We start from the raw sequence: 17,732 nt of genomic DNA, 5'->3' as shown, positions 1-17,732 counted from the left end.
GCTAGACCAGGAAAATTTATCGATAACTTGTTCGGAGTCTGAGATTAAGATCTCATAAATCATGTCCACCATTTTATTCTGGAATTGTAGCAAAACTAACAATGGCTACCAAGATTATAAGAGGACTAATTTTTCGAGAGCTCTCGGCATCTTGTTGTGGCAGCAACAACGGCATTTATCAGTGTGCCACGAAACGAACCCTTCTCGAGCTCATGAACACCAGCTATGGTAGTTCCTGCAGGGGAAGTGACCTGATCCTTCAGCTGCCCTGGATGTTTACCCGTCTCGCTAACCATGGTTGCAGCACCTAGCACCTAAACAACAGATCATATGACAAAAAGAGGTAATGAGAAAATGTAGAAGATCAACAAATGACAAAAACAGGATACTGCAAAGTTGAGATCAGAACATCATAATTGTTGATATGGTAAAATGCAATTAATCATAATGCGCAAAGGAACTATACACATCCCAGTTTAATAATTATGCAAGATAATGTCCAAAGGACTATGTAAAATAACAGAATATGGAATGGATACGTACTGTCTGAGCTGCAAGACCAAGAGCAAGATCCCGAGGAAGCCCAGCAGCAACTCCACCATCAGCCATGGCCTCTATTGCCAAGAAAATGTAGGCCGGACCACTACCACTGTATTCAAATATATGGAAATGCATGTTAATTCTTGAGCCAATCATGGCCTACTCTTGGCATTGCTTCCTTAAAGTTTCATATAGAATATGTCACATACCTCAAGCCAGTAACCGCATCAAAATATTTTTCTTCAGCTGTCCAAACTTTTCCAATGGCACTAAATAAGCTTCTGACACAGTTTTCATCATTCTCGGTAGCCGTCTCTCCCAGACACATCACTAAGTACATGAAACAACATCAGCAAGAAACATATGTGTAAAAAATGGCATGTTTCTAGTGATACTACCTCCATTTAGTAATTCCACCGGCAATAAAATTTCTACCAATAATAGAGATTCATAACATCACAGAATGGTAGCCATTTTACTGGAAAAACAAAAGTAGATAATGTGTTGCACGTTTCAAATTTCAAATTTACATATGTAGATAATAATGAATCAATAAAGCAGACCGACTTTTGAAGATTCTAAAAGTAAAATCCTTGACATTTCAGTTAGGTAAACCTTGTTATTTCATTAGAGACACTAGAAATAGAAAAGAAATTAGAGTTCACTTTTTTCTCAAGGTATCACTAATGGGAGATCACCACACAATTCTGGTCAACTGATAGCTTCACGATATCAGCATTATGTGTGTAGTTGATAGATTACAAGACAGGAAGTAAGTTTACAGAAGACAGATCTGCATATGTTTACCTGATGCTGCTTGTCCGACAGCAGAGGGAGTGTTTGGCATTACTCTAATAATTCTGCGCTGACCAGACCAATCCTGGGATTAAAAGAGCAAAAAAACCATAAGACAAAAACAGTCATACTATGTTAAGTAACTCAAGTGGTAGTCTTATTCTTAGGCAAAATAGTGCATGGCTCAACTTTGGTACTTCTATGGAGGGTAATTTTACAAACGTCTAGTCGTGGTAACTGCATTTATTTTGGAAAATGGAGTACATGGTAAGGTGAACTTTACAAATCTAGTCATAGCTCCGCAAACTATATACATGGAGTATCAGCTTGGTAAGTTGTACTTAAAAAATTGCAATCTGAGATCAGGATTTAATACTGCAAATAAATCTAAAGACAGGGGGAAAAAAGGAGCTCGCGTGAAGCGAGATGTTTCTTGTCCAGCTCAACCCATATACAGAAACATGGCATCAGTTGGCTTCTTCACGATTGGAATATAGCTAGAAATTATATCATGCAGTGAATACCCTGAATCACCAGTTAAGAAAGGAAAGCTGAGTAAACCCTGAATGCACACTGACTGACCTGCAAATCTTTCATCTTGATGCCCGCAGCAATGGAGACCAGAAGCTTTTCTTCAGACAGCAAGGGCTTGAGCTCAACCAGAACCTGCTTGACTGCAATTTCATATGTCGGTAATCTCATGAGCGCACAGAAGTAAAAGCCCAAATTGTTAAATATGAGGCATCAGTGGTTGCTTTCAGTCTTTGAGTAACTGGCAAATGCCATGTCCGGAGAGCATCGGTGATTGATTGATTGCCTTCAGGGGCTGATGAAAATACTAGTGAGCACACTTACCAATCTGGGGCTTGACGGAGATGACGATCACATCGCTGTCGTCGACAACCTGAGACGAGAAGGAAAAAAAATCATCACGTGAGACACGGAGTGGCTTTCAAGCATGAACACGTGACAGACAGACAGACAGAGATGCTTGGCTGCTTCGAGTACAGGGGGAGGGGGGAAGGCGAGGTCAAGCAGATGGGGGAGGAGCAGGAGATGGACCTGGGCGTTGGATGCGAGGATGGTGGCGCCGAGGGAGGCGAAGGCGGCGCCGCGCTCGGGGCGGCGGTGGGGCGCGGTGCGGACGGCGGAGGCCGGGAGGACGCCCGACGCCGCGACGCCGCGCGCGATGCTCTCGGCCAGGTTCCCCGCGCCGATGAAGCCCAGGCGGAACGCGTCGCCGCCGCTCGCGGGGGCGGGCGCGGCGGGCTGGGGGGGCGCCGCCGCCATTGCGAGGATTGGGGGGGAGGGAGGGCGCGGCGGCTGGAGGCTGTGTTGGGAGGGAGGTTGTTGTTGGCAGGCACACGGGTCTGACGGAGGACTCGGGTGGAACGCTGGGCTTTTGCGCTTTCTTCGTCGGCCTCGGACGGGTCCGTGGCTTTGGATACGGAGCGAAGCGCGGGGCGACACGAAGCGGCCGGACGTGGTGCCGCTTTCCGCTGCCGCCGTTTGGAACTTTGGATGCTGACCCGCCATCATTTTGTCAACGAAATATCTGGACTGTTTGGTGTGTTTGTTTGTTTTTTGTTTGTTTGGATGGACACCTGAGCGGCTCAGCCTTGCAACGTTGCATGCCACAAAATCTATGCAGAGCAAACATATCTTCTTTTTTGCATTTTTTATGATAATATGTGCTCATCCATCTATATATATTATAAGGATTATTATAGTACAAACCATGTACATACAAACCTGGCAAAACCAATAAAATAATCAACCGTAAAAAAAATCAAAAAAATAGCAGAACACAAGCCTTTCCACGAAGGAACACCGGTTAAGAAGTAAGAGTGCAAACAAGACCCAAGAAAACTTCTGAGCTTGACACCAACGCTCATCATCTGCCTTTGGCACCACCACAGCGGCCACCAAACAAAAAAAAATGACGGATCACCTTTCCACTCGAGCTCGACACAGCTCCATCACTGATAAGCAGTTTTGCGGACCTCCAAGGTGGCTCGCCAAAGGTGAAACCATTACCGTCGAACGAATCAGACTGAGGCAACACCCCAGACACGCCATCCAACTCCAGATCTGACACCCCCACATGACTAAGACGTCGGAGGAGGAAATCATACCTGCCATCCACATACCATGAACTCAGCATGAGATCCACCATCTTCCAGATGCCGCCGATGTAGACCCACAATCTGCATCCGCTCCTAGACTACCTCCCAAACTCCGCGCCGGCATTGGAGCAAATGCTGTCGTGATGGCGAGGCCCGAGGACACATGTCCACCACGAGGATGCCGCCGCCGCACCATCCTTATTTGAACAAACTTGATTCCAAATCCATCTCCAACCATAGGACCGATCACCTCGTCGGAGTAGGATTTGAGAAAACTTTATTCAGCACCGTCATCGCCGCCGCCGAAGCCAAGACGATGAACAACCTAAAAACTAAGCTACTTTGGCCGAAAACTACCCACACACGTGGATCCGGCGACACCCCTCACCACCGACGACCGAGGTCATCAGCAGAGGGGAGCCGCCAGAGGACGGCGACAAAGAAAGCCCGTGACGGCGGGCACTGGCGAGAGAACGATACACATATATCTGAACAAACACATCTAGCCGCTCGATTAGCGGTACACACAACTATACACATAATTTTGTACATATTGCCTCTGTCCCAATTTATTTGTCTTAAATTTATCTAGATATATCCGTATTGACAAATCTAAGATAAGTAATTACTAACTAGGGATGGACGGAGTGGTATATATGCTCTAGACTGTCTAATCTTCACGCGGAAAACTTGACTTTACTACTCTTCACATAAGACGATGTAGACAAATCAGATATCACTCAAAACAATTCGATGTCAGCTGTCTGAAACGTTTTATAAAAGTAAACGGAGGGAGTAGTAAAGTGCTCTTGTGCACTGCAGCACATAAGCACCTACTGTGAACAGTAATTTGAAAATAATGGTAAAAGGTTTTAGAAAATAAAAAAAAGTTGGCATACATTGATGAATGTGTTGACTGCCTGTAAAATTTCATCATAGAACAACATTCATGGAAGTCCTGGCAAAAAACAAAATCAATGCTTTAAAAATTAGCATATTTAAAGCATTGATTTTTTTTCATACCACGATTTCCACGAGTGCCATTTCATGATGAAACTTTGCAAGTGCTCTAAACATTCATTAATGCTTGCCACAAAAAAGTCAGTTTTGTTTGAATTATTTTACCATTTTTTTTGAATTTACTGTCCATCCAAGTTCAACTGTGCTTGGGAGCAAATACTTTGCGTCTACTTTACTAATGCTTGCCTCTCAAGCCCTCCTCTTTACATGATGGATTTGTTATCCTTCATGATGGTTCTGGTACCATAGGGAATTCAATAAAGATGGGAATGCTTCCTTGGAGGAGTGAACCTAAAAGGAATTATCACCTCATTAATTGGTCAAAATGTTTTCGCCTTAAAGACCGCGGGGGTCTAGGGGTGATCAATTCTAAATTAATGAATATATCTCTCATGGCTAGATGGGAAACTTTATTCTGGTCAAGATTGCTTATGAAAATCAATCATGCTTGCTAAGTATATGTGTGCTTAAGACATTTTCTCTTCCTCAAGGTAGGGCAACTCTCAGTTATAATGTACTTTCTCCGTTCGAAAATACTTGAGAAATGAATGTATCTAAACGTATTTTAGTTCTGGATACATCTATTTTTATTCAATTCCGTGACAAATAATTCCGGACGAAGGGAGTAGCTAACATCATATTAAACACTACTTTATCATGGGGTCAAACCATTCCATGGGCGATGGGTGACTACCTGTTTTTGGATGGATCGGTGGCTGGGTGACACCACTCTCAAGGATCATTTCCCGTCCACGTTCGCTATGCATGATTACCCTGCAATTTTGGTGTCATACTGAACTTTTGCCCGTCCTTCGATCAAGAAGATACGTCCCAATGAAACTCAACATAATTGATCTTCTATACTCCATCCCTTGGTCTCCTGAGCCGTTTGATTCTTACTCTTCCAACTCCATGCACAGCAAACTATCCCAAACGACATACGTTGGCCTTCTAGACTCCATCCCTTCTAGACTCCATCTTTATGGCTTGTTCGGTTGGAGGGGATTGATGGGGATTAAATCCCCTAAAAGGCAAAATCCCCCTCAATCCCCTACAGTTATCTTCAATCTTCTTGGAGAGATGATTAATCGAACAAGGCCTTAAGAAGAATTGGAAATGCCAACTCTCTCCCAAGCCAACGATTTTCGTTTTGCATCTTACCAAGGGCTGGTTGCCATCCAATGGTCCAACTATCAGATTCTTAAAACAGGATGCACCGTCGGATGGGTGATGTGTCTTGCGACTTGCTTGAGAATGCTAACCACGTTTTTTTCCTAACGCGTCCCAGCTAAGTCCGTCTAGTTTCTGTGAGATTTTTGGGTGCACTTGCAACCCTAGAAACTTGTTATATTTCTTTGCTTTCTATGAGTAACTTGTTGAATAGTCCATTCACATCAATTAATTTCCTTTTGCGGCTGCTTATTGTGCTTGTGGAATGTTATGAAAAATTGTATAATTGAACTACCTAAGCACCATACTAATATTATCTTCAAAATTTTGGCCAAACGAAATCATGCAGCAATGCAGTCTCTTATGGGGCGCCTTAGAGATCTACACGCTGCAGTAGCACACCCTCCACCCCCACGCACATACCACACCAAAGATAGCTTGTTTATTAGCTCCTTGTATTTGTAGTTAGTCTTTGCTTTTGTGCGAGCTATTTTTGTAGAGATGATATCCGCAGCTAGACTCCCATGTACCTTGTTGCCTAGCTTCGGCCGACACTATGATGTCTTTGGTCTAAAAAATTGCAACTCGGTGAAAACCTAGTTCTATCGCCACCTCAAGAACTTTGAAAGAAGCACTAGTTTTGGCCTCGAGAGGGGCAATGCAGGTGCTCCACTTTGGGGTGGAGAGGCATTGTCGAGCTCACCCGTGATGTGATTTGTTGCTCCGGTATCTGCGTACCAGTTTGTATCAATGCCATAGGAGTCGGTTACGGCATTTGCCTCCTTCTCCTCATACTCATCATCTTCGTATCGATCCCAGCATGCACGAGCACCTCCTCAATGATGCTTGAGACAGATTTGGCACTCGGGATAGTCCCGGTGCGTTGGGCGCTGCTGTTGTTGTTGTTGGGGACGCCCACCTCGAGCCCCCCTGTTGCTGTTGTTTGGGGCGGACGGAGAGTGCCTTCCTCGCCCGCGCCCCCTGGTTCCGCGAGCACGACCCCTGGGCCTGTACTGGCCACGGCCCCTGTATGCCAGATTGGCCAAGGTGTTGAAGCCGGCCTCACCTCCATCTCCCAGCATCTCCATGCGCTGGTCGAAAGCAGCGATCTGAGTGAAGAGCTCGTCAACGTTGATGGAGGTCTTGACAGCGCCAATGGCCGCCACTACAGGGTCGTAGTCACGATCTAATACAGCGAGTACGTAGTCCACCATCTCTGGATCGGAGACCGGACGCCCTGCCGCCGCAAGTTCATCCCCGAAGCTCTTCATCTTGGAGATGTAGGCGCTACTGGACATGGTGCCTTTCTTCGTCGTGGTGATGGCGATCCTCAAGTTCGTGATGTGGGATTGAGACTGCGATTCAAACAGAGTAGTAATCCCGGTCCACAAATAATAGGTGTTTTCCTTACCGACGAACTGCGCCAGGACTTCTTTGGAGAGGGAGTTCATCAAGTAGCTGAGGACCTGCTGGTCCTTTGATAGCCATGGCCCATAAAGTGGATTGGGTACCACTTTCATGGTCTTGTCCGACTTCTGCTGCTCCACCGTGGCCGGGGGCGCTGCGTCAGTTCCATCCAGAAGCCCTGTGACCTTCGCTCCTCGCAGGCCGGGCATGACCTGGGCCTTCCACAAGAGGTAGTTCCCCTTGGTGAGCTTTTCGGCCGGCGGAGGTCCAAGGTTGAGGACGATCGGGGCCGAGCTGGAAGACATGGTGATGGGGATTGCTTCTGGTAGCTAGATCGGCAAGAGAATAGGCTCGCGTTCCTACTCTCCAGGAGGAGAGCCGCGTGGGTATTTATTGATCTGGGCGTAATATGCCGTAAGGTACAAGAAGCAGTCGATCGCTAGGATACAACTGTCGTACAGGAGACCAGGATGAATACGAGAGAAGGAGAGAGTAGAGATAGATACAGATGAGATTACAATAGCAGGTTTAAACTATTTCTAACAGATCCAAGAGATCGGAAGTCCTTAATAGTCATTGGTGATCGTACATTGGCAAGTCCTCGGAGGGAAATTTTTTTGGAAATGTTATCTGGCGACCGTTCCTCCGGAGGAAATCCCCAGCGAAGCCTCTCATAGCCGCCTCTCATAGCCACAGGATCAAGATCTGATGGTGGCAGTTTTCAGATGAAAAATACACTATAATCAACAAAATATCATGCTTTAAGACAAAAATGCGACCCCAAAACACTAAACTACGAACCGCGTCATTCACAAATGTCATCCTGGCCAGCAAACGTTCGCTGGCTATTGCAGTCCAAAAAATAAAATCTGCACGCAATCCCTCGTCCACAGGTCTCTCCTAGATACAGGAGATGTTTCAACTAGAAGATCTGGAACCTGGGGGGTGGCAATTACTTAGATGAAACGGCTGCAAGGGCGTTCGCTGGGAGTTCCTTCCCAGCGAACATTCGCCAATTAGCATTATCGAATGAAAAAAAAAAGTCAAGCAACTTGCGCTGCCCGAGCGGCTGTCTGCAATCATGGATTCTTAGTAGCTCAATTTACAATCACTGGGAGTCGAACAAATGTGCTGTACAAAACAATGGTTGCATGTATATATCTACATATCAATGAAGTATCTCTCGCTGAACATATAATTAACCTAAGCTATAAAACTTGCATCTTTCTCTCATCGGAGTAACACACTCCTTTAACTAACCAAAAATGAGCAGGAAAATACAGAACAGCCATTGACATTACTGCAATAACAAAATCTCCCTTTAGAGATAATTCGGGAGATCGATAAACATCTTGCTTGACAAAGGAGATGTTGCACTTCAAACATCCTGTCAAGTATATGTATCAGGCATCCTTCAAGGGGCACCGGTGGTTGCCCAGGTCATTCAACCAGCATCACTGCACAACGGCTATGCTTAAAAGTAGCTGGACTGCGTTTGCAGCAGCTGAAGGTGAGCAAGGATCCTGCCAATCATCGGTTTCAGGACAGGGTCGCCTTTCTGAGCGAGATCGATGAGCAGAGCCTGCGCGATCCCGTCGTACTGCTCTCTGTGCTCTTCGAGACGGAAGATCCTCTCCAGTATCCATATCGCCTTGTCCTGGGAGGTCAACTCGCCTGCTTCAGCGACTCTCAGCAGAGCGTGGACACCCGATGCTTTCTCTATCACCCTGCTCCCGTTCTCCCAGATCTCGTCCTGCACGAGGGTAGCCAGCGCTTCCAGCACAGATCCATCTGCTTCTCGCTCTTCGCCTTCTAGTATTTGGACCAGTGGGTTGACAGCACCAGCTTTTGCCAAGCAGAAAGTACTTTTGACAGTGCACTGGTAATCATGAACTATGCAGTAAGATTCAGCTGATGGGGGAACACAAAGCCACCTTGGAGATTTTGCCTTGCGTAATGCTACTGAATTCTGTGACAGTCGAGCCAAGGATGTCGCTGACTTAGACTTTGCCTTTACTGATCCTTCTGAAAGCAGCTTGACGAGCCAAGGAACTACCCCATGTCCAACTGCTAAGCTTTGTAGTTTCTTATCCCAAGAAACGGTGAACCTGGTTAACACACCAGCAATGCCCTCAAGTAACCACATTTTTTGTGGCGACGGAGATGCTGAGATGTTTGCCTCCAATAAGGAGATCAAAACTGGAAGCAAGTTTGCTTGTGTGAGAAACTTTGTGATATTCTTATCTGCCACCGGGAGGTTACTTAGGACACCAACAGCTGCAGCCTTTTCGGCAATCCCAGGTGTAGGAGAAGCAATAATCTTCACTAAGATATCAAGATGGGTCTCCCTGATCTGTTCGGCCAATTCTTGTGAAGCATCTTTTGATAGATGGAACATTAAATTCAAAGCAGCAACTTTGATGCCAACATTCTTTTCTCTAAGGAATGGCAGGAGGAGCTGCACTCCACCATTTTGTCTAATTTTAGCTCTAGCCCTCTTAGCGTTTGTGTGCCCACAAATACTATTGAGGGCCCTTAAAAGATGAAGCTGAATTACTGGACACGATAAGTTAAGAAGTGAGAGCATCTGAGGAGCTGCATCCCTATGTAGGAGGATACGATCAGATTGTGCTATAGTTGAGAGTATAGCTGCCGCTGGCTCTCTAAGGGTCATGAGCACTGACGTGACCGAGCAAAGGAGTTGAAGCAGTGATCCAGTTATGCCACAATTTATCAAAAGTTCTGCGTTTTGCAGAGAGCTAGAGAGATTACGCAAGGCGGCTAGGGCTGAGTGCTTGGCTTCATGGTTTCCAGATTTAAACATCTCCACAAGGGGCTCGACTGCTCCATCTTCTCCAAGGGAGGATTTCATCTGTTCAGAGAGGAACATCTTAGAAATAGCGGTTGCCATGAGGATCTTGTTCATATCTGAACCTGTAAAATCAGAAAATAAACCTTAAAACATCATTGTAGCTAGATGACACACAGCTGCGCTGAAGTAAGGGGGGATTCAACTAATCAGATTAATTTCGAAGTCTTGTCCTGTTTCTTCTCACAGTTCTGGGTTGCACTCTATTATTACTCATGGCATTATTTTTCATGGTTTTACATGACCTCGTCTTCAATTTTATGGCTTGGATCTCACATGTGCATTTTGAGAAGCTCTTAATTGGTTAATCAAATAGGAAGGGTGAAGCTCATAACCCCCTGATTTTGAAGAATGCCAGTATAACTCACACTTACATATGCTAGAACATGGCAGTGTGCTTATAAAAAAATGGCCGTGTGATGCAGAGTGTAGAATAATTAAAATACCTTCTTTCAGGTAATGTATCAATGGTCGAAAATAGCCAGCCTCTGCCATGAGCAGCACATTTTGTGGGTTGCAAGACAAAATGTGCAGCAACTTCTCTGCGTCATCATAGGTGCCTGATTCATGTGCATTCCGCAGCGTGACCAGCATCACTATGCATCCTTTGATCCTGCCAATCCTCTGCCGGACCTGTGGAATATCTGACAAATCCAATAGCAGCACAATTGCTTCCATTCTCTCGTCGACGTCTCTAGATAAGGAGCGTACGATGCTTGAAAGCGCATCAATGCTTGCCATCCTCTCCTGCAAAGCCATGCGGAAAATACAATCATATTGGGAAGCATGATCGGCTTCGTTATTTATTGTACTCTGATGATCAACTACTAGTCTTCAACCATCATATTCTGCAAAATGAAAAACTTATATAATCAAGTACTCCTAGTCATATCCTTATTGTCAGAAAATATATGACCCTGTCAAGGCTGTAGACACAGGCCCCTGTGCCGTGCGGCGAGCGGTTGGGCACAGGTCGAAATTCCTACAGCTCTCAACTATGAAGACACTCCGTGTTTCCATGATCCAAGACAACACTAAATGCAGCCTCCAAATTCCCCAAGAAGCGGACATTCAAGGTCATCCGTCCACGAGCATACCATCGAACACATAGGGTGCACGGCCACAAGAGGCCAAACAGAGGCCGCTCGCTCACCTTGGTCTCGCCGCCGGCGCAGCCCGCGAGGCGCCGCAGCGCGGCCATGACGAGGACCCTGACCTCGGGGTCCCCGGCGCCAGCGAGCCGCGCGAGCAACGCCGGCACCAGGACCCCATCATCCTCGTCGCCGCCGAGCCTCCCCTCCTCGGCCAGCGCGGCTACCTCCCGCGCCACGGCGCCGAGCTCGGGCTCGGCGCCGTTCTTGACGCGCACCAGGAGGTCCTCCACGTCCACCGCCGCCCGGCGGCCCGCCCCCGGCGGCATCGCGGCGCACCCAAGAAGCGAACGGCACTGTCTCTAACTGTAACTGTATAGCTGGCACCCGTGCGGACGCGGAGGTCGGCCGTGACTTCTGCGGCCGGCTGTGGCGTAGCAGCAGGAGGTGTGGGCGTGGTATAGCGAGCGGAGGAGGGGGGGAGGGGGAAGAAGAAGAGGTCAAGTCGTCTATGGGGGAGGGGAGGCGACCAGCCCGAGGCTGGGAGGCGCCTGCGGTCGCTGTCTGTCCGCCTCAGCTTTCCGGTTTTCGCGACGCGCAGCGAGTGAAGTGAGCGAGACGGGATAGCTCATCGCGTGTTTAATCGGTTTACGACCGAGTCGGACGACAGGATGCTGCCTCGTATAGCCCCGACCCGTAAGTGTTTTATAGTGGCCCGGAAACCACCGCCTCCCCTCGCACAGTATAACTACGGGTTCGGAGTGAGTATATGGGGCCGCAATCCTCCTTCCTCTCCCCTCTCAAATTCTTGCCGCTGGTGACTCCAATCCGCCGCCACAGTCCACCATGTGGCGTGGGATGTGGAGCTCGGGCCGCCGTGCCAGCGGTCGCGACGATCCCGAGTGGCAGCGGTGTGTCGAAGTCGACGACGCGAGGAAGCGAGATGTCCGGAAATATACGAGCCATGGCCTATAGCCGCGCGCCGGCGGTCACGATGATCCCGAGTGGCAGCGGTGCGTCAAAGCCGACGGCGCGAGGAAGCGAGATGTCCGGAAGTACACGAACCGTGTCCTAGAGCCGCCACCGTCGCTCCTCTCATGCAGCCCTTGTGACTTTGTTTTCATTATAAGGAATATAACCATCTGAGCTACACTCGATTCGCTTGAAATATTAGAATTTTAGTGTCATTTTCTGATGTCGGATGAAGCAATAGGCGGGTCCTTCTATTTCACCACAAAACATTGGGTCTTTTGAGATGATTATACGTAATTTTCTCCTTCTGCCCCCCCCCCCCCTTCTTAGTTGTGTGCCATAACCTTAGATGAAAACTTATCAGAAAGTCCAAAGATAGTGGCATTTACGAGCTTGCATAGTTTTCCTTTTCTGGGGCACTTAGAGCATCTCTAACAGACTCCGTAAAACTGCACGAACTTTAAAAATCCGGCGACAATACGGGTTTGGCCTCTTTTTTGGGCCAGACTAGAGCCCGTATAGCCCCGAACCGTAAATGTTTTAGAGTGGCCCAGAAACCCCCCTCCCCTCGCACAGTATAACTACGGGTTCGCGGTGAGTATACGGGGCCAAACCCTATGCCCGCGCCGCCGCAATCCCCCCTCTCCCCTCTCGATTTCTCGCCGCCGATGACTCCAATCTGCCACCGCAGTCCACCATGTGGTGCACGATGTGGAGCTCGGGCCTCCGCGCCGGCGGTCGCGACGATCCCGAGCGGTAGCATTGCGTTGAAGCCGACGGCGCGAGGAAGCGAGACGTTCGGAAGTACACGAACCGCGGCCTAGAGCCGCCGCCGTCGCTCCTCCGCCGCGAGACGGAGGAGTACGACTGCAGGCAGGTGCGGCTGTCCTCCGGCGCGGGCAGCTCTGCCGAGGGGTCGAGCTCCCGTACGCTGCTCACCACGGTGAAAAGGGAACCAGAGGAGCTCCCGTTGCTCCGCGCAGTGAAGAGGGAGCTCGAGGAGGAGCCGGAGCGGCGGGGCGGTGGCTTCGTTAGGCCGGAGGATTTACTCCCCCCAGCTGAGGCAGATGCCATGGAGGCTGCCATCCTCGCGCACACTGCGCGGGAGGAGGGAGGAGGTGGCGCAGCGCCGCCGCCGGGAGGAGGAGGTCAACGACGTCCTGCTCGAGTAGGGCCTCGCCAGGGCGCGCGAGTTCGAGGAGAAGGAGGAGGCGTGGCGCCGCGAAGCCAAAGCGCAGGACGCCATGTACGCCGACCTCGCCACCGACACCGATGACGGGTGATCTCCGCTGCCACCGCACCCACGGGGCTCACCGGTGAGCCTCATTTTGGCCAGTTTAGGGTTGGGGTAGGCCGATGCGCTTTCCGCCGCAGATGAACTATATGTATGTATGCATGATCATCCCAATTTTATGTGTGTATAAATGATCATCTCTAATATCTCTCGTTCATTTCTCACGTGAAACATTTTTTTTTCAAAATTTTACAGTTTCATATAAGGTTTCTGCTCGGCCGTAGCCAAATTCGCCCCTTACAAAAGGGCAAACGCGAACTGCAGGCCTTATAAGTGGTATGCTAGAGATGCTCTTAGTTAGCTTCTTGGCGTGTGATACCTTGAGGTTTTGCTTTGTCTTTGCATCAAACTGCTTACCTAGCCTTTTGCCACTGCCGTTTTGGAGAGCTTGTTTTAGAGTTTTGGACCTCTTACCTCTCTGCTAGCATCGACTTAAGGTATAATTTGTAGCCATATGTTTCCAGATGTCTTGACCTTTAGATGAGAAAAAAGGATTGTCGACTTCGTAGAGACTCGACAATGGTATGGGTGAATCCTGGTCAAGGAGATCTGGTTGTTTCCTTTTGCAGATGGAGGTCAACTATAATTCCTTTTTTTTCTTGCCTTGAAAAAGCATTACAGAGTTGTGCCGTTTTTCACATCAGGATAGCCAAGCGGCTTGTACAATCGCATTCATCTTGCAAATGCATTCATCTTATAATCCCAATGTAAGATATTAACCACCACTTAGAGCATCTTCAACAACCGCGCAAAAAAACGCGCGCACGGTAAACTGGCATTTTAGCACGTGCGGGACGTTTTCACGCGCTCCAGCAGAGGCGGGAAACTAGTGCGCGCGGAAAAAAGCAGCAGCTCGCGCGCTAGATTTGGCGCACCGCGTTCGGCGCGCTTATAAAATTGCAGCACCCTCTGTCGCTTCCTCTACCGCTTTCTCTCCTTGCCGCCGACACGCCACCACCATGCCACCGCGCCGCCGGGGAGCTCCTGGCTACCGCGGCGTCCGCGTGCGTCCGTCCGGCACCTACTCCGCCGAGATTTGGTTGGGCGACGTGCACCTCGGCCTCGGAACCTTCGACACCGCCCAGGAAGGCGCCCGTGTGTACGACGCTGCGGCGTGGAGCCTCCGGCGGTCCCGCTGGGACATGAACTTTCAGGACGTGGCGACAAGGGAGCGGGCGCAGGAGTTGGCGCCTCCCCCGTGACTTATCACCAACGAGGATCGTCGTGAGAATCGGAGACGGGAGCGCGTCTCAACCTGGCCGAGATGGACGAGGAAGCCATGGCGCTGTGGCGCCAACACTTCCCGCAAGACGTCATCAACGAGCAACAGTTCTTCGCCGAGAGGAGGGCGGAGAGGGAGGAGAGGAGGCAGGAGCGAGCCGCCTATCGCGAGGACAAGCGAACGCGGAAGGCGGCCGCTAAATTCAACATCGCACTAGGAGATGCGTCGACCTGGGACTCCAACGACGAGTGGTTCCTTGACGCCTACGCTCAGACGTCGAAGGAGGACATCACCGAGGCAGAGTCCGAGTAGGAGAATGACGAGTAGTGGTAGTTTTTCTATCTATCGTAGGAGAAGACTATGAACTATCTATGCACTATTTTGTATCGTAGAAGCAGGCTATGTGGACGAACTATGTCTCAACATTTGTACTATCAGAGCCAAATGTGCATCGAATCGTAGTTTAAAAAAAATGAAATATAGCGCGTCTTCTAGAGCGGTTCAGGCGCGCTTTATTTTGCGGCGGCCGCTGAAGCCAGCGCACCACAACGCGCAAAAGTTGGCGAGTCAGGCGCTGCAAACTGTTTTTTAAGGCACCGCGCGTTGCGCATCTGTTGAAGATGCTCTTAAACTGTCCCCCCCTCCAACTAAAGGTGTTGGAAATATGAGCAAATTACTATGAGATTTAATCCGAATAAACAGAAGATAAATCATGACCACAGCAGCAAAGGTTAAACTAATCATGCAAACTAGCATAGCAGATGAACATATCACATCTAGGGCACATACTAGAAGTATGAATTCTACCACGATCTCGAACAGGAAGGATAGAATCACATACGGTGCAGCGGGTGCAGCACCGCCGACGTTGACGTTGTCGCCCATGTCGTCGAGGACAAGGTTGCCGAGGTCGGGGAAGAAGTCGTCGTTCGTGAAGTCGTCGCTGCCAGCAGTCACGCGAGTGCGCTCCCCAAAAACCTGATCGCCGCTCTCCCGTACAGGATCACGAGAGGCGGGGTTCCGGAGGCCTGCTGTCCCTTCTCGCGGTGCACTCCGGAAGGAGGGATGGAGAAGACTTGCTTGGCGGCGCAATGATCTGGAACGGTGGTGAGAAACCATACAAAACGGCGGCGGCTAGGGTAGACGTATGCCTGACTATATAGTGCGGGCCGGGTAGGTCGTGGGAGTAAACCCCACGTCCGAGTTGTCACGATCCAAAAGAATCGGAAACGGTTCAGTAATTAACGCGTCCGTTAATTATTAATTAATGATTCATTAATTTTTCCATGCAGCAAAAATATAGACAATGTGCATAGCTCTGTCCTCGGCTCGGCTCAATCCCGCAACCCGCGACGCGGCGCATCGCATCGCGACGAGGCGTGGCGTGGCGAGGCGAGCGAGGAGGAGGAGCGCGCGTGTAGGTCTCCTCTTCTCATGCTCATACAAGTGGTAGAAGAGCTCACCTTATAAAGAGGTGCAACTCTCTCTCAACTTCCAGGGTGGGACTAAACTTTAGCCTCACTCACTCCACTCACATGTGTGCATGAATGGGCCAAGAGAATTTCAGAATTTTAGTTGGGCTTTGGGCCAAAGGCCTACTAGCAAAATTCCAACAATCCCCCACAAAGTCTCATTGGCACATCTCATCATTTAGTTCCAAAACATTGTTTTATATATCGGTGCTTAGTGGAGACCGTGAAGTTGAACTTCCACTTAGAAATTTATGCTACACTAGATTACAACTTGAATAGTGGACTATGCCTTGAACTACAAGTTTTCTGTGAAACTAGTTTCACACAAATTCTTGACCGATACTGGGCTGCCGCAAGGCTTCCCCGCGGGTGGAGCGTATACGTCATACTCCAGGGCCTTTCATGAATTTATTAGAGAACACCCAATTCTCACAGACTGCGACGTTAACAGTCAAATTCATATAGGTGTGTTCCTCAGAAGATGTTCTGCAGGACAACATCTCTGCTTACCCGAATAAGCCACTTGGAACACATTAAGATAAGTATCAACCTGCCATGCAGATCAGGAGAGTATTGCATCTTCACGGAGTGGGATAATTAATATAGGGATACTCTTCTCCCAGCTGACCAATAGCTTGTCTCCCACTTCTACTTCACGGGATCTTCGATCACATAGAGTGGGTTACCACTATGGACAACTCATGCGGTGGGTCTCAAACCCATCTCCATCGATGCATTATCTATCACATTACGTGATAGACCCTTTGTGAAGGGATCTGCCAAGTTTTTCGACGTTTGGATATAATCCAACGTAATAACTCCGGAGTTCCTCAATTTTCTGACAGATTTTAGTCTCCTCTTCACATGCCTTGAGGACTTCATATTGTCCTTAGAGCTGTTTATCTTGACGATCATAGTTTGATTATCACAGTTCATCAGGATAGGGGGTATTGGTTTTTCAACCATAGGTAAGTCCATCAAGAGTTCACGAAGCCACTCTGCTTCAACAGTGGTAGTGTCTAATGTTGTGAGTTCTGCTTCCATAGTTGACCTCGATAAGATGGTCTGCTTGCAAGACTTCCAGGAAACAGCGCCACCACCAAGTGTAATAACATAACCACTTGTGGCCTTAATCTCATCAGCATCAGATATCCAGTTTGAGTCACTATAACCCTCTAGTACCCTTGGATACCCGGTGTAGTGAATCCCATAGCTCGCGGTGCCTTTCAAATAGCGCATAACTCTCTCAAGCACATGCCAATGATCATCTCCCGGTTTTGACACAAACCGACTCAGCTTGCTCATAGCAAAAGAGATGTCAGGCCTCGTGGCACTCGCCAAATACATAAGCGAGCCAACAATCTGAGAATACCTCAGTTGATCTCTAGCAATCCGTCGATTCTTTCGAAGCAACACACTAGCATCATATGGAGTTGGAGAAGGCGTGCAGTCGCTATACCCAAAACGACTCAAGACCTTTTCCACATAATGAGACTGAAGCAGTGTGATCCCACCATTCTCATCTCTCAACAGCTTGATGTTTAAGATAACATCAGCTACTCCTAGATCCTTCATCTCAAAACAGCGAGATAAGAAATCCTTAACCTCCTTGATTAAATCAAGTTTGGTTCCAAAGATCAATATGTCGTCGACATACAGACAAAGAATAACTCCTTCGCCCCCACCATAGCGATAGTACACGCACTTGTCACCATCGTTTACTACAAAGCCGACAGCAGTTAATGTTCTTTCGA

At 48.6% G+C, this 17,732-nt stretch overlaps 2 protein-coding genes across 2 annotated transcripts; both read right to left on the bottom strand.

Annotated features, from left to right (window-relative positions):
* Nucleotides 1–44: 44 nt before the first annotated feature.
* Nucleotides 45–2,723, bottom strand: P5CR (pyrroline-5- carboxylate (P5C) reductase). Its single transcript, XM_048710176.2, has 7 exons — nucleotides 2,398–2,723; nucleotides 2,191–2,239; nucleotides 1,918–2,009; nucleotides 1,348–1,420; nucleotides 750–870; nucleotides 544–649; nucleotides 45–314 (listed from the first exon to the last, which is right to left on the bottom strand). The coding sequence occupies exons 1-7, from the start codon at nucleotides 2,623–2,625 to the stop codon at nucleotides 126–128; spliced, it is 858 nt and encodes a 285-aa protein (XP_048566133.1). The 5' UTR covers nucleotides 2,626–2,723; the 3' UTR covers nucleotides 45–125.
* A 5,405-nt stretch (nucleotides 2,724–8,128) lies between these two features.
* On the bottom strand, nucleotides 8,129–11,644 carry LOC125546054 (U-box domain-containing protein 44). Its single transcript, XM_048710175.2, has 3 exons — nucleotides 11,081–11,644; nucleotides 10,374–10,674; nucleotides 8,129–9,992 (listed from the first exon to the last, which is right to left on the bottom strand). The coding sequence occupies exons 1-3, from the start codon at nucleotides 11,345–11,347 to the stop codon at nucleotides 8,533–8,535; spliced, it is 2,028 nt and encodes a 675-aa protein (XP_048566132.2). The 5' UTR covers nucleotides 11,348–11,644; the 3' UTR covers nucleotides 8,129–8,532.
* Nucleotides 11,645–17,732: the final 6,088 nt, after the last annotated feature.

This window comes from Triticum urartu, chromosome 3A (assembly GCF_056163025.1).
Source record: "Triticum urartu cultivar PI428250 chromosome 3A, HENAU_Tu73, whole genome shotgun sequence".
NCBI classification, from domain to species: domain Eukaryota; kingdom Viridiplantae; phylum Streptophyta; class Magnoliopsida; order Poales; family Poaceae; genus Triticum; species Triticum urartu.
This window is presented reverse-complemented; position numbering and strand designations above follow the sequence as displayed.